Source organism: Nestor notabilis, unplaced genomic scaffold, assembly GCF_000696875.1.
Source record: "Nestor notabilis isolate BGI_N333 unplaced genomic scaffold, ASM69687v1 scaffold2567, whole genome shotgun sequence".
Classification (NCBI taxonomy): domain Eukaryota; kingdom Metazoa; phylum Chordata; class Aves; order Psittaciformes; family Psittacidae; genus Nestor; species Nestor notabilis.
In genome coordinates, this window is record NW_009937591.1 from 3682 (window position 1) to 17590 (window position 13909).

The 13909-nt window shown below is 45.0% G+C and overlaps 1 protein-coding gene across 1 annotated transcript in view; it reads left to right on the forward strand.

Annotated features, from left to right (window-relative positions):
* Positions 1-13909, forward strand: part of MEI1 (meiosis inhibitor 1) — a 35240-nt gene that overhangs the window by 3635 nt on the left and 17696 nt on the right. Inside the window, 12 exon segments of the mRNA XM_010018878.1 lie at positions 783-856; positions 1516-1621; positions 2165-2368; positions 3614-3744; positions 4201-4315; positions 5121-5237; positions 5768-5867; positions 8667-8801; positions 9346-9460; positions 10989-11107; positions 12138-12279; positions 13640-13751. Coding sequence (XP_010017180.1) covers positions 783-856; positions 1516-1621; positions 2165-2368; positions 3614-3744; positions 4201-4315; positions 5121-5237; positions 5768-5867; positions 8667-8801; positions 9346-9460; positions 10989-11107; positions 12138-12279; positions 13640-13751 — 1470 coding nt within the window.

A 13909-nucleotide genomic window follows, 5' to 3' on the forward strand; every position in this document is an offset into this window, starting at 1 on the left:
TAAAAACACCAGAAGAGGAACTTTGCTTCCCAAACCGGTATATGTGTGCAGGCAGAGGCAGCCTGCCAGCATCCGCAGTTCCCTTGTGATTTAGTTAGGGAAACCCCAGGCCTGGTAGCGCCTGGTAAACAGTTTCTTGTTGATTCCTCTTACTAGGGCAGATCAGGCAGACTTCTTGAAGTTGCAGTTAACCAAGAATAACAGCCTTTTCTTGAGGCTGAGGAGGTGAACAGTACCACGAAGATGATTGGAGCTTTGCTTTCTGGCAAGGTATAAGTGGAGTGGTGAGGAATGGCTGATAGACTGCACTGTTGCTTCAGGGGCAGTAGCAACCGGAGGAGGAGCTCTCAGTCTGCATCTAAGGATACTTAGCACTTTCAGTTCTGATATCCTTTTTGGAAAGTGATGTTTTTAGTTTTCACACTGTAGGAAGCCTACTCTATTCAATTACCAGTTTTGGGGTTTTTTTAATGCTTTTAAGCTGGGGCTTTGTTTTCTTCCCTTTCTAGTTCCTTACATTTACTTGGTGTCCTGATGTTCAGTTTGTCACTTGCAGTTCATTTCCATGGATGGTTTGTAGTGCAGCTGGAACAGGACTGCTGGAATGTTGCTGCAGGGAGCTTGGGCTGGGCTATCAGAAGCAATAGCGATGGCAGTACCCTGTTCTCCCTCTGTGCTCATTTAATGTCTAAGTTCTTTGCTCACTGGTCTGCTAAAGCCCTGTGGAAGATGGATTGTGAGTGCTCTTGTGTGTGAATTACTGATCCTGTTCTTCTGCCTAGTTCTGGTGCAGTTTGTAGTGGAGCTGAAGTCAGAACAGTACTTTCACTGCGTTTTGGATGAAAGCCAGAAAGAGGTCAGTGAAGATGAATTCCCTGCCCTTCCTTTTCAGTCCTCCAGAGGTTGAGGAGATGGGAATGAGTGGCCTTGCAAGGCTGCAGCTGCTGCACTGGGATGCAACCTTCCCTGCAGTGGAATGTCCTAGTGCCAAGCTCCCCTGCTGTGATTTTGACCATGTTGGTGTTTTCTCTGGAAGTTGTCCTGTTGTTCCTGTTATACTTTGCAGCCATGTGACTTCATGATGCTCTTGGAAGCTGTGTGGCTTCCTCAGATTCTTCTTTTCCTGTCTTACTATTTCAGTGATATGAGGACCTTTACCAACCTGTGCCATGGGCTCTTGCTGTCTTCATTCCTAAGTTTGTGATGGTCCTAAGGGGTACAAAAAGTTGTGAAGTAGCAAAAGTGGTTCATCTGCTTATGTAAGAACTGGAGGGGAGAGGAGGAAAAGGATACAAGCAAGAGATTTCTTGGATTAACTAAAAGATATTTTAGAGACTTAGTGGTGTGTTCGGGGTTTTCCTGTGGCTTACCCTAAGAGGTGAAGAGGACCCAGCTTAGGAAAAGATCCTATTCTGGGGGACTATGCATCACCAAGAGCTCACAGGTTTGGGTGCATTTATGTCTTTGGACTGTGGCCTCACAAGTGAAATGTTTTTTTCTCTGTCTCCTCTACAGCTGTGCAAAGCAACTACCATGAGAGGCAGCCTGCCCACATTCACTCTCTTGGGCAAGCTGGCAGATGCTGTCCCAGGCTTTGCTGATATACTGGTGGTAGAGCACAGTGAGTCATGCACCACGGCAGAGTAATACTCACAGCCCTAATACACATGCATGCATGAAACCCGTGTGAATTCATGAAGGTTACACAAGAAGCCTGTCCAAATGTCAGAGTGGTGTTCAGGTCTCCTGGGTTGCAGGTCAATACATTCACAGCAGGCTTGTCACTGTGCTCTTAGCCAGCCTGGCAAAACCAACCTCTATGAACTGGGCTTTGTGGGTCTGCTTCACAGGCAACATATATTTAGTTTTTCTTTCCTTGATCCAGCTCCTGGGAGTCTGGTGAGCAAAGCTTAACTGTTTGTGGGAGTACCTGGGATGATGGATACTCACATTGTGAACAGCAAGCTCCTCTAATAATTTATTACTATACTTCTGCTCAGAGGGACAGATCGTGGGGAGCATATCACTTAATTGTGGCATTAATTAATCTGCACACACCAGTCTGTCCAGTGGGCTTTTGCAAGTTTTCAAGAGAAACAGGTGGGTGCTTTTAAGAAGTCAGTTCATTGCTGTGAGTATTCGCCCTTTCTGTTCCTAACACTAGGTAATTTAGTGGATCATCTGCTGATGGGTTTGGCATACCCAAATGAGGGCATAAAGGCTGCTGTCTGCTACCTGTATGGCAAGCTGTACTCCTCCCCTGTTGGCACAGAACGGCTCTCAGCCCACTTTGAAGAAAGGCTCTGTGATCTTTTCCTGAATACCTTGGGGTGTGCGCAGACAAAGGAGCTGCAGATAAATTGTTTGGGTAAGGCATTGCTGAGAGAAACTGCAAGGTGCAAGGGAAGGCTTAGGATGAGGAAGAAATCTTTAGCTGATTTAGATGCTGTGTTGTGGGTTGTTCCCAAGAGGAGTTTTTTGCTGCTTGTCTGAAGCAGTCAATCCTTTCTGTTACTCCACAGCAATCAAAGAGACCAGACCTACTGCTGAACTCCCCCATTGTCCCTCGAGCCCCACATTTGCCTAGCACTGACTAGTTTTCAGAGTCTTTTCAGAGCATGCACTGTGGCCTGGCCTGTCTCAGTTTGATGTTTCATCCTAGGAACAGCCCATCCCTCAAAGTTTCTGAATACAAACAATGTACACAGGCAGGTGGGCTTTGTAGAGCAGTGGAAGGAGTCTTAACAAATACAGTCTTCAGATGTGAGGCATCATGTTTAGGTTAGAAAGCTAATGTGGAAGTGGTGCTTTCTTGCATTTATGCTTCCAACTGCACCTATCAACTGTTGCTGGGGAGCACAATTTCAGCCTTTCTGGCATTGCTTGTTTGTAAACCATCCAGGGAATTCAGTTTTCTTGTAGGAGGTAAGCAGGAACTGGATTGCTCCTCAGCTCATCTACTCAGCTACTATAAATGGAGAATGATTTCCTTTGAAAGTGGAATTCTATAGCTCAGGCAACACCCCTTGTGAATTTGTACTGACATGTACTGATGATTTGCATCAGTACCTATAGCAGTGCTCCATACTTTTTATACTGGGGGCTTTTGTGTGTGTTGATATCCTTTAGGTAAACACAGCTGTTTCAGAAAGAGCCTGTGAAAGTAGAAGGGGAAGATAAATGCCAGTTCTCTAGGAAGTATTTCAGGGAAAATGTCTAGTTGTTGTTGGGTCACTGACTGTAGCTTGGAGAAGAATGCAGGTTAAGAGCTCTCCCAAGAAACACATGGATGGGTCCTGGAGCACAGAAGATGTTGCGAGTAGAGTGCTCCTGAGACAGTGTACCAGTGCTCATGCAGGTCTCCAAGAAGGGACAGGGAGCAGACCAGACCCAGAAAAAAGCATTAGCAACAAGGGCTTGTGAGACATGGGGCTCCTGGCAGTATCTGGGGACACAGTAAGAAGCAGCTTACTAAACTGGAAGTGAGCACCTTTGTTAGGAGTGCAGGAAAGGGGACACAGTTGGCAACAAGTCTTAAGCTGTAAATACTCCTGTGTTTATGTAATCCTTGCTATGCCCAGTATGGTGCTCACTCTTTCTCCCCTTTCTGCAGGTTTGCTAAAGGAGCTGCTGAAATCTGACCATTTTGTATCTATTCTTATGAATAATTCAAAGCCAGAGGAGGGGTCTGAGAATCCTGACCCTTTAGAAAGGGAAAATCCACTGCCACTTGTTCTCAAAAAGGTGATTGCTGAAGTAGTAGTGAATTATCAGTGAAGAATTTTCTGTCCTGTATTGAATCTTTATCTGAGGCATTTGAGTGTGATGTTGCCAACACCAGCAATAGAGGCTACAGTGGAAATGGGGACACCCCGTTTCATTGTACATTCCTGCGTCCTGGAGGGGGCAAATTTTACTCACACTTGAGGTCTGATACAGCACTGGCAGTGCCAGCATGACTAAGCATGGAGGCAGAGCTATTCTTGCTCATAATCTTCTCTGTTGTGGTTCTCATTTTACATTTTTGGAACGTATTTGGTCCAGTGTTTGATTTTGCCTTAGCAAGTTTAATCTGAGAAACACATACCAAAGGAGAGATCTTAATTTATGTTTTATGTTTTAAAATGTAGAGGAAACTGTTTCTTACTCATAGCTGCATAGTTGATTTCCTCTCTCATTTTGACTTTTGTTTCCCAACAGCTTTTGTTGACCAGAGATGAGATGTTACAGGCAGCAAGTTCTCACTGTATGGCTGCAGTGCTGGTTCACTCTCCCAGCAGATATGCTCCTGCTTTTATCCATGCTGATGTCCCAGGTGAAGAAATGCAGTAGCATCTTATTGTTCATCTGCTAATATCAAGTACTCCTTGGCTGTTTGTTTTAGGAATCAGTCCGGGTCCATGAAATCCTCTGATGGCATAGTGTGGTGGTAACCATTTTATACCAGTAAAAATGGCTAATGTGATTTAGGGTTAGAAGGGGAGAGTAAATTTTCAACTGAAAATATAGAAACTGCTGCCAACAGGCAGAATGGAGTTTCCACAACAAGAATTTGATGAGCCCTTGAGGTTAAGGTCCTTCTTGCAGGACCTTAGATACAAGCCAAGACAGGCTGGGGTTCCATCGTATCCCACTAAGTACTGTAAATTTATACAGAATGCAGTCTAGGATTTAGCTTTAGAATGCAGTTTATTATTTCTTTGTAATCCCAAAAGACAGAAATGCTTTCATCTTACAAATTCTTTAGGAGGTGTAAAAGTTCTGAGGAAAAAAAAAGATCACTGCATCTGTGGTAAAGCTTGCTTTGTGGCTTCTCATTTGTGCCAAAGGCTAGAGCCACAGTTCAGCTCCTGCCTGCTGAGTTTGTGCTAGGAAGATGCCTGCCTGTAGGACTCTGCTCTCCAGTCACCTTGCTTTGAAGGCTAGAATACCCCTCAGCTTCCACTCCACTCTTCATTCCTGCCATTTCAGAATACACCCGTTTTCCCTGTGGCTGTTGCTATGCTTATGTGTTTCCTCCTCCTCCCTTTGCTCTGTTCTGGGAGCAGCTGTGCCAGGCTGTAGGCAGACTGCCTCTTACCAGGGCGACCTTATTTGCCCATGTGTCTGTGTGTTTGCAGAATTCCTGTTTGAGTGTCTCTTGTGCAACAGTGAAATTCTCATCTGGTCAGTGTATTGCTGCCTGCTCCTCCTCACTGAAGAGCGCCTTTTCTTCTCAAAGTGTCACACAGTCTATGGTGAGTCATCAACCTTTCTGACAGGGGGACTGCAGTAATACTGTGGGCATTTGTTGTGCCTCTAGCTGAATTTCAGTGCTTTACACAAAATCACAGTTTCCAGTCAGGATGGATAAAGGATTGGAAACGAGTGCCTATCAGACATGTTTGTGATGTCCAACATAGCTCGTATTTCAACATAGCTTTGAACTGTCCTAATGAGTTCCTGATGGGCATGCACTTGTTATAATAACCAGTTATCATGACTGGCACTACCTGAGTTACTATTAAGCATTTTGGTGAACATACTATAAGTAGATTTAGGAAGAAAGGTTAAATTCCTTCTGTTCTTTTGGACTTACCTCCAGTAGTGGAAGTTGGGGCCTATTACCAGGGAGGTGAGTGAACACTCAGCAGTTTGGGGCAGTTGTTTCTGTCAGTGGTTCAGAAGAATAATTGTTCAAATCTTCCTATTATAACTTAATTTTGCTTCCATCCTGGGATTTGGGGTGTTAAAAGCCCTCTCTGTGACTTCTCTTGAACATGTGCAGGCATTGAATCTCTGATGAGGAGTCTTCAAGATGTCCTGCAGCTGAACAATGTGGAGTTGCACAAGCAAGGGCTCCTGCTCTTCACTGAAATCCTGAAGCGGTAAGGGAGTACTCCCGTCAGGCTTGTACGAGCACAGTTCGGTGCCCCAAAATGGAGGCCTTTTAATTTTTAAGGTGTTCCTTTTAATTTTTAAGGTTTTCGTCCAAGGCTAAATATCTACACCACCAGAGCCTTTACGTTTAAAAGATGTTGCTGAACAAATGCATCGCCTTTATTCTTGTGAAGAAGGGCCTGATGGTAGTTTCTGAACCTCCCAGCTTGTCCTCTTTGTGTATGCATCCACAAGGAAATCTGCCTCTTCATGCTTCCTTACCAATCTGGGATGTGAGATCTTTCAGCTATACATAGCGCAGGAAGGAAGGAGACGAAGGTCCAGGTGTATGTGAGCAGGCCGGTTCCTGCTTAGTGCATCTCTGTGACAAAACAAGGCATATGAATTCCATGGCTTCTCATCTTGTATCATCATCTGAGCTAAATTCAAACAGCAAAAACAAATTCTAGGCTGAAATATTAATGTCTTCTGTCACTTTTTTCCTCATGTTTTCTGCTAAGGAATAACATGCCCTAGCTTGTTTTTCTTATATGCTTCCTGTTCTTGCTTCTATGATCTTGTTCCTGTCCTGTCATGCTAGTGAAAGAGTCTTGTTTTTGCCACTTAGTTCCCCCAAGAGAGCCCTTGAGCTGAATTTTTGAAATGTCACAGTCGATTTTGTAGCAAGTGGCAGGGTAAAGAGAAGGAAAAGCAGCAGTGCTAGAACAGTGTGATGATGCCAGTGTGGGATCTGTCAAAAAGAGAAACCAGGATGTGGGAAACACTAATTACAGCATTTGTGCTTGTAAAACAAAGAGAACACTCTGTGCAATTACTCTCATTTTCTAGCACACCCGTTCTATTTCTCTGAGCTTTGCCTTAGAAATTATGTTTTATTTAAAGCTATCTCATAGTGGGGAAAGAGATCTCATCCTGGAAGCTTTTCTTTGCAGCTGAATTCTCTTGGGTAAGTGAGCCCCATACTTTGGTGTTGTCCAAACAGGACATGCTGCTCCCCTTGGCAGTATGTCAGGCATGATGGGTAACTTCCCCTTGTCTCTCCCAGCACAACCAGAGTGGCCAGCACAGTTTGGGACCCAAAGATGAGAGGTTGCAGGAAGCTGCGAGAGTGCTGTCCTTCAGGCTTTTCTCCCAGGCCCCAAAGGCATCATAGTGCACCATATTGCAAGTGGGTTTGTGCCTTTTGAGTGAGTCAGCAAAGACTCCTCCATCCCTTCCTCCCTGCATGAGTCATTGAGGACTTTTTTCCCTGATGTGTTTTACTTCATAAGGTCAGCTACTAAAGAAAGGAACTACAAAGGATTAATAGAATTACAGCATAAGTAGAAACATTTTGGAAGTTTAGCACATCATTTATGGCTTGGCCCAGGGGATGCTCCTGGTGCTCGAGTTCTTTGCCTTGCCCACCTCACAGCTTTTTTTCATAGCAAAACATGATGTGACTGCCAAGCTGGGTTTCATCCCACTGAATAACTAAAAAGAGTGGTTTTGCCTCTGCTCGCTTTTTGCCTTTTAGCTGGGCTAGCAGTGTAATTCCTACTTAAGTTTACTTTCCTCTCCCATGGAAGGAAGGTGCTGCCCCTGGCTTGCTTTGGTCATGCATAGAATCATAGAATGATTTGGGTTGGAAAGGACCTTAAGATCATCTAGTTCCAACCCCCTGCCATAGGCAGGGACACCTCACACTAGACCAGGTTGCTCAAAGCCCTGTCCAGCCTGGCCTTGAACACTGCCAGGGATGGGGTAGCCACAGCTTCTCTGGGCAACCTTTTCCAGTGCCTCACCACCCTCACAGTAAGGAACTTCTTCCTTACATCTAGCCTGAATTTCCCCTGTTTTAGTTTAAACCCATTGCCCCTTGTCCTATGGCTGTGGTCCCTGATGAAGTGTACCTCTCCAGCATCCTTGTAGGCCCCCTTCAGATACTGGAAGGCTGTGAAAACTGAGTAACAGGGAATCCTTTTGCCTCCCAAATTTTGCTCATGTCATGCTGTGTTGGTTTTTTTTTTCACTTTGTAGGTGCCCTCTGGCAGGTTGTTAGTGTCTCTTGTCTGCACGTAGCTGTGTTCCTTCCCCTGCCTTCCTGACTGTACCTGACTTGTCAAAATGATCAGTTTGCCATTTACACAGCTCTGTCCAATATTGAGATTAATGGCTTGTCATCCCTCCATGCTTTTGTGCTGAATGTTCAAAGGTGCTGGGCTGCAAGATGATCAGACAACCAAAATGCTCACTGTCAAGAACTGTCAAAACAGTTGGATTGTGTTTGTTTTCCTGATTACTTTTCAAGTTCATGGAAGTCTCTGTCCTGGCAACATTAGAAGTGCTATGGGACTGTGAGAGAAGCTATTCTCATGGCATTGTCCTTGTTCTAGGATGGTGGTGTTTGCTTGTTGACTTGGAAAAATGGTTTGCCAAATGAACCTGCAAATGCCAGAGCAGATGGCCTCAGCATAAAGTCCTGGGCAGAGAGATCACTGTATTTTGCAAAGCCCATTTTTCTTGTGCTTTTGATGTCAGTGTTCGTTGATGCAGTCAGTTACCTAGGCTGTAGGGTTTTTTCATCATAGTAGTGCTCCAGACCTGCTGAAGTTCACTCTTTGCAGCAAATCCTCCACCTGATCAAGTTTGAGTCTTCCTCCTTGAGAGCAGCTGGCTCTGAATACTTGAAAAGCGTGGCTGGAACCACACAGCTCAGCTGTTCATCTTGTGGAATTGAGGAGAGGGCAGTACAGTTACTTAACTCTGACAATATTTTCTTTGCTTACTCTGTTTCTTCTTTGCAGGCAACCAGTGGAAATCAAACTATTCACAAACCGAGGTGTATGTATAGAAGCCATTGATGTTTTGATGGAGACAGTGAATTGCCCAGTGCTGGAGGTGGCAGGGGAGGCTGTGAGAGCTGTGGCAGCTTTCCTGAGGTAGGCACGAAAGTATTTGCAGGCTTTTCTTGAGATAGATCCGTTGATACCATGTTGGTCTCTGCAACTCCCCTGTGGTTGTGTGGGTGAGTGTTCTGCAGTGGGACTTATGGCTGAGGCAGGCGTGGGTACAGCAGAGCTAGCTTCCCACCAGCCTCAAAAGGCTGCCAGGGCAATGGAGCTGGGGTAGGCAGCAAGTGACTGCAACAAAAACATAGTGTCCCAGGCTGACCTGTACTGTGGTTGCTGTGGCTTTGTCACTCTGTGCCCCATCCAGATAGATAAGAGCAAGCATAAACCTCTGTACAGTCATATGCTTCCTGACTGTGATGGGAGCAGACAGTGAATGCAGTGAGGGTGTGTTTGGATGCACATGTGGAGGAAGGCACTGGTCAGATATTGTGACCTTAGCATGCTGTGCTGGAGGGAAGTGGCAATAACATATTATTGTCAAAAGAGCAGTTATTTCTGCTGGTGTGGCCTTCCCAGATGGAATTGTTTGCTGATGGGAACATGCATATTGTCTTTCTCTCTGCTTGTTCAGGAAGGACCATCTGAGCTCCCCACCAGTCCCATATGAAGAGCTGCAGAAGCTGCTGGAGGCAGTGCTGAAGCGATGTGCTGACCTTTGCTCACCCCAGAGTAGCAAGAGGCATGCAGTAAGTCGAAAGTTGTTGCTTGTTGGTAAGATTAAGCAGGACAGGGATGATCCTCCTACCGTATGTAGGAGTGTGGATGTTGTATATGTGTTTCATCCCCTTTACCTATGGCTTTTGGGTTCTCTAGTGTTTCTTTTGATCCTCATGCCTTAAGATGGTACCAGTTTTTGTCTTTGAAGTAGCTGGAGATGGATGATGGTGAATGTTGTCTTTCTAAATCGATGAAGATCAGTGGGGCACCTCTTGAGTATGCTGCTCTCTTTCTGTGTCCAGTACTATAAGTCATTCCCTTTCTTCAGGCCTCCACCTTGTAGGCTGTGTCAGTCAATCTTTTTTTTATTTTTTTTGATTTTGGCAATGAGCATCTCTTGCTGTGCCTTCAGACCAAGAGGATCATTATATATGCACTGTGATCCCTCGGTATGGGAGCTGTTAGCCACTCTCTGAACTGCAATTCCTTTTCTGTTCCTGGAATATGTTATTAATGTGATGTGCTGCTGGGACTTAAGCATTTCTGTGGAGAGCCCCCATTGCAGGTGGCTAGTGAAAAGACAAGGGCTGAGCCTTCTTGCTCTAGGCTTAGAGCCATGTAGGTTTAGATTGCATGTCTGTAGCGGCAAGAGCATCTTGCTGGAGTACCAGAGTTCCAAATGCCTGATGAACTATCTTTAGGCCCAAGTTCTGTTGTACCAGATGTCTGTCTTCTCTACTTGGAGAAGACAGAATTGCTTTCTACCCATAGGTAGATGTTGGTCAGGCTGTTTGCACACACCCAAACTTGATGCTTCATTCAGAATAAGGAGCTTCAAAGGAAGGAAATTTAGGAAGATGGGAAGGTCATCCAGACTGTCTTTAAAGGGAAAGAAAAAAAGAGAAATGATTGTACCTCTGCTAAGGTATCTCAACATCAAATGGAGAAGGAGTTCTGAATTGCCAGACACCAATGTGTAGCCATGCTGTCCTGTGGTAGTATTCAAAGAAGACCGCCACAACAGGTTAAGGCTTAAAGGCAGATTTTGAGTTCCAAGTGCTTCCAGTTTGGGCAATTGATTAACTCTGATGCCGCAGTTGGCTTCTTGCTGAACTCAGTAGGATGCTGTGTGGGAACAAGAGCTAGTACATGCATAGTTACTTATAAAACTGAGCCAAATTAGAGAACTAAGATTTCAGTGCTGAGTGAGGAGAGGAACTGTTCAGTGTTGTCTGAAGAGTAATTGGAAGAAATAAAAAATTTTAAAAATACCAGGTTTTCCCTGAAGGGTTTGAAGCTCCATTAGCTGAGCTGTTAAAAACTCAGATTAGATCAAACCAAGGCAATACAGACTGTAAAGACAGGGCAGTGCAGAACTAGTAGCTCTGTAACTCTGCCTTCCCTAGGAAGAGCACAAAAGCTCTGTAACTGCTTTCCCTGGGGAGAGCACAGCAGTTGTGTGAAATCTGTTGTTCCTCCTTCTGCAGGTATCAGAGAAAAATGCTGTTATTCTCTGTCAGTGAACATAAGATTTTAAAGACTTCTCTCCTTTAACAGGGTGATCTCCTATTCTCAGTGTCTCAGAGTCACCCAGCAAACAGAAATCTCAGCAGAGTTCAACAAAGACACGGCCAGTTCTTGCTCAACACACTGGAAGGTTTCAGAAATGCTTGCAGGTGAGGACAAGTCAGTGTAGGTGAGTGGTGTGTGTTCATGTCCATCCATCCTTCTGTCCTTGTAACCAAGTTCCTCTGCCCACCCAACCACTGAAATATCACAGGCGAGTTCAATGCATTGCACTTGTCACTGAAACAACAGAAGGAGGAATATGTAGTGATAGTGAAAAATTTGTGACATCTCTATGTCTCCCAGTAAATTTCTCTGAGCTCTTTTATTCCCTGTTTATTTAATGTCTTTGGCCTTTGAGGAACTGCTTTAAAGTTAGCCACTAGTACCGACAGTGTAAGAACTGTTGGAAGGTATGTGTGAAACCATATTCCTGTGTCCTGGGGTATGCAGCCTCACTGCCAGGGGGGATTAACCCTTTAACAAATGTGTATCTGCTTCAGATGCTGGCTTTGGATTTGCCCATGCCTGTTAACTGCCAGTGGGTTTATAGACAGCAACATTTCCTGTGCTGCTGGATGAGAGCTATCTGTCAGCCTTTGCTGCACAGCAGGCGGTGGTAGATGAGTTTGTGTGTGAATCTGTTAGGAAGTCTGGCCAACTTAGTTGTTTTGCCTTCCATGGCTTGACTGAGATAATTCAGTCAGAAGCAGGTGGCCCTGTCTACACTGACCCAGTGTCTTGGGGTAGTGTTAGAGGGCACTTGGGTTCTGTCATGGCTTTCAGAACAGCTGAATGGTCCCATGGCTGATTTTCATGAGGTTTCCTGTACTGTGCTCCAGACACACTGGTATGGCTGAGAACCTTTAGTCTTGCCACACTAGGGCTTTCCACAGCAGGTATGTTCTTCAGAGAAGCTGAGTCTTCCTTTCCTAAATTGTACTGTTGTGCAACATTGATGACTTTTAATAGCTTTGCTTAATCACTCCATGTGATTGCCAGATTCCTGCATTTCCGACTCAACAAATGTTTGTGGGGTCCTTAATGGTGAAAGTTTTGATGGAAATGTAGTATCTCCTGACTTCCTTTATAGAGTGAGGAGGATTCCTCTCTCCTCTGGTATCCACTGTGTGTCTGTAGGTTAGCAGTGGAATTCCAGAGTGACTTCATGGCCCAAGAGAATGCTTTTACTGCCCCCGACTCCGAGAGCAAGGACACACTAAGCAACTTCTCTGAGTTCCTGTTGAGGATTTGTGACAGTCTCTGCATCCCCATGGTTATGGTAGGGTTTCTTTTGAACTTGATCTATTCCTCAGGTATCTGGGAAGGTGCTTTCAAACATCAAGAATGGGTTGCACAAGTTGGTTTTGTGGGGAAGAGAGCATGTAGAGTAAACCAAGTACAGCTGTGGCATTGGCCACCTTTGCAGAGCCAAATATGGCATTACACAGTTCATGCAAAATGGGGGCATGTGGTCTCAGAGAGTGGAGAAATTCATAAAGCTTCCGTGTAGATGGCGGTGTCTTTCTTCAGACTGTGCAATCCCCATAGCCTGCCTGCCATGCTATCTAATCCATGGCAGCTCTGGATGTTGCAGAAGATGAAGAGTATCTGAACTGTTGTTTTCCATTCTTGCCTGTGTCCCAGAAAGCAGCGGCATTTTACACCTACACTTTCATTTTCCTGCTTCTTTCCAGAAGGTACCGATAAGGCTGCCCAGTCTACCCAGCAAGGGCAATAAGTAGTGTCTCAGTAAGCCAGGGATACAGTTTAAAAAGTAACTGTGGAGAGTCATGTGTGCTTTAGTGCTCCACACAGACCTGTCACTAAGACACTTCGAGCAGAGTTGTCAAAACAGTGGGACACTGGTGGTGGTTCCAAATGTTGAGTAACTTTTGCTTGTGCTTTGCCTCAGGTTCAGGTGTGTGGATTCTTGCAGTTGCTGGGAGCTTGGAAATGTTTTGGTTTGTATTTTCTTAACCAATCTTTTGGGAGGCAGCTCAGCTGCAGTGGCATTGCTGTTGTCCTCCCTGAAGGGAAGTGCATGTCTAGTTTGGCAAAGCTGGAGTCAGTTTGCTGCTTCTTTTTCATTGAACTTGGTTAAAAATTAATGGACTGTGAGAAAATCATCCAGTGACCTTCTGCAAGAGTGAGTTGAGTTGTTCTGTTCTAAACAGTTCAGGGCTGGACTCTGTAGAGAGCTTACACACCTGTGTTTGCCACTACCCAATAAAACGCTGAAGCACAGGTATAAAGTGTTCCTGAAGTCAGCTGCACATAAGCATATGTCCTGTGTTGTACGCCACGCTGGAGAATTAGCCATCTGAGCTGTGAAACAGTTGCTTCCAGGGCAATATGGGCAGTAAGGGCCTAACTGGTTGCCAGCTGGAATCAGGAAGAAGTTTCTTGTTTGATGTAGTGTCTTGCAGAGTTAGCAGCATAGCTCATAACATTGGCAGAGGGGAGTGTTAGTTGCTTTGAAGTGCTCATGTGTACATGCTGCCAGGCATTTTGGTAGAACTGTTACTCCATTTCTTTGGATTTAGAAATCTCACTTTCTGGGCAGGCAGGAGGCCGTAAGAAAGCTGCTGTTTTTAGTGTTTATTGCATACCATACACCTGATCTTTTCTTCTTTCCACAGAACTACCTGGAAAGGGCTGTCAGCCCATCAGTGATGGAGGTTTTCATCTCAACACTTAATATCCTCTTTACAGTGGTGCCAAACATGCAGAATAAGTTCTCCAAAAAGCTGGGTACGGGGGTAGTGTGGGATCACGTTCTCTGTGCTCTTAACTGATGGAACTTTCTGCTACTGCATATTACTGAGGCAATGAGCTTAATGAGACTTCATGTGGAGGATTATATTACGTGTTTATACGAGTAAGAATAGAGCGCACAGTGATGTTCAGCA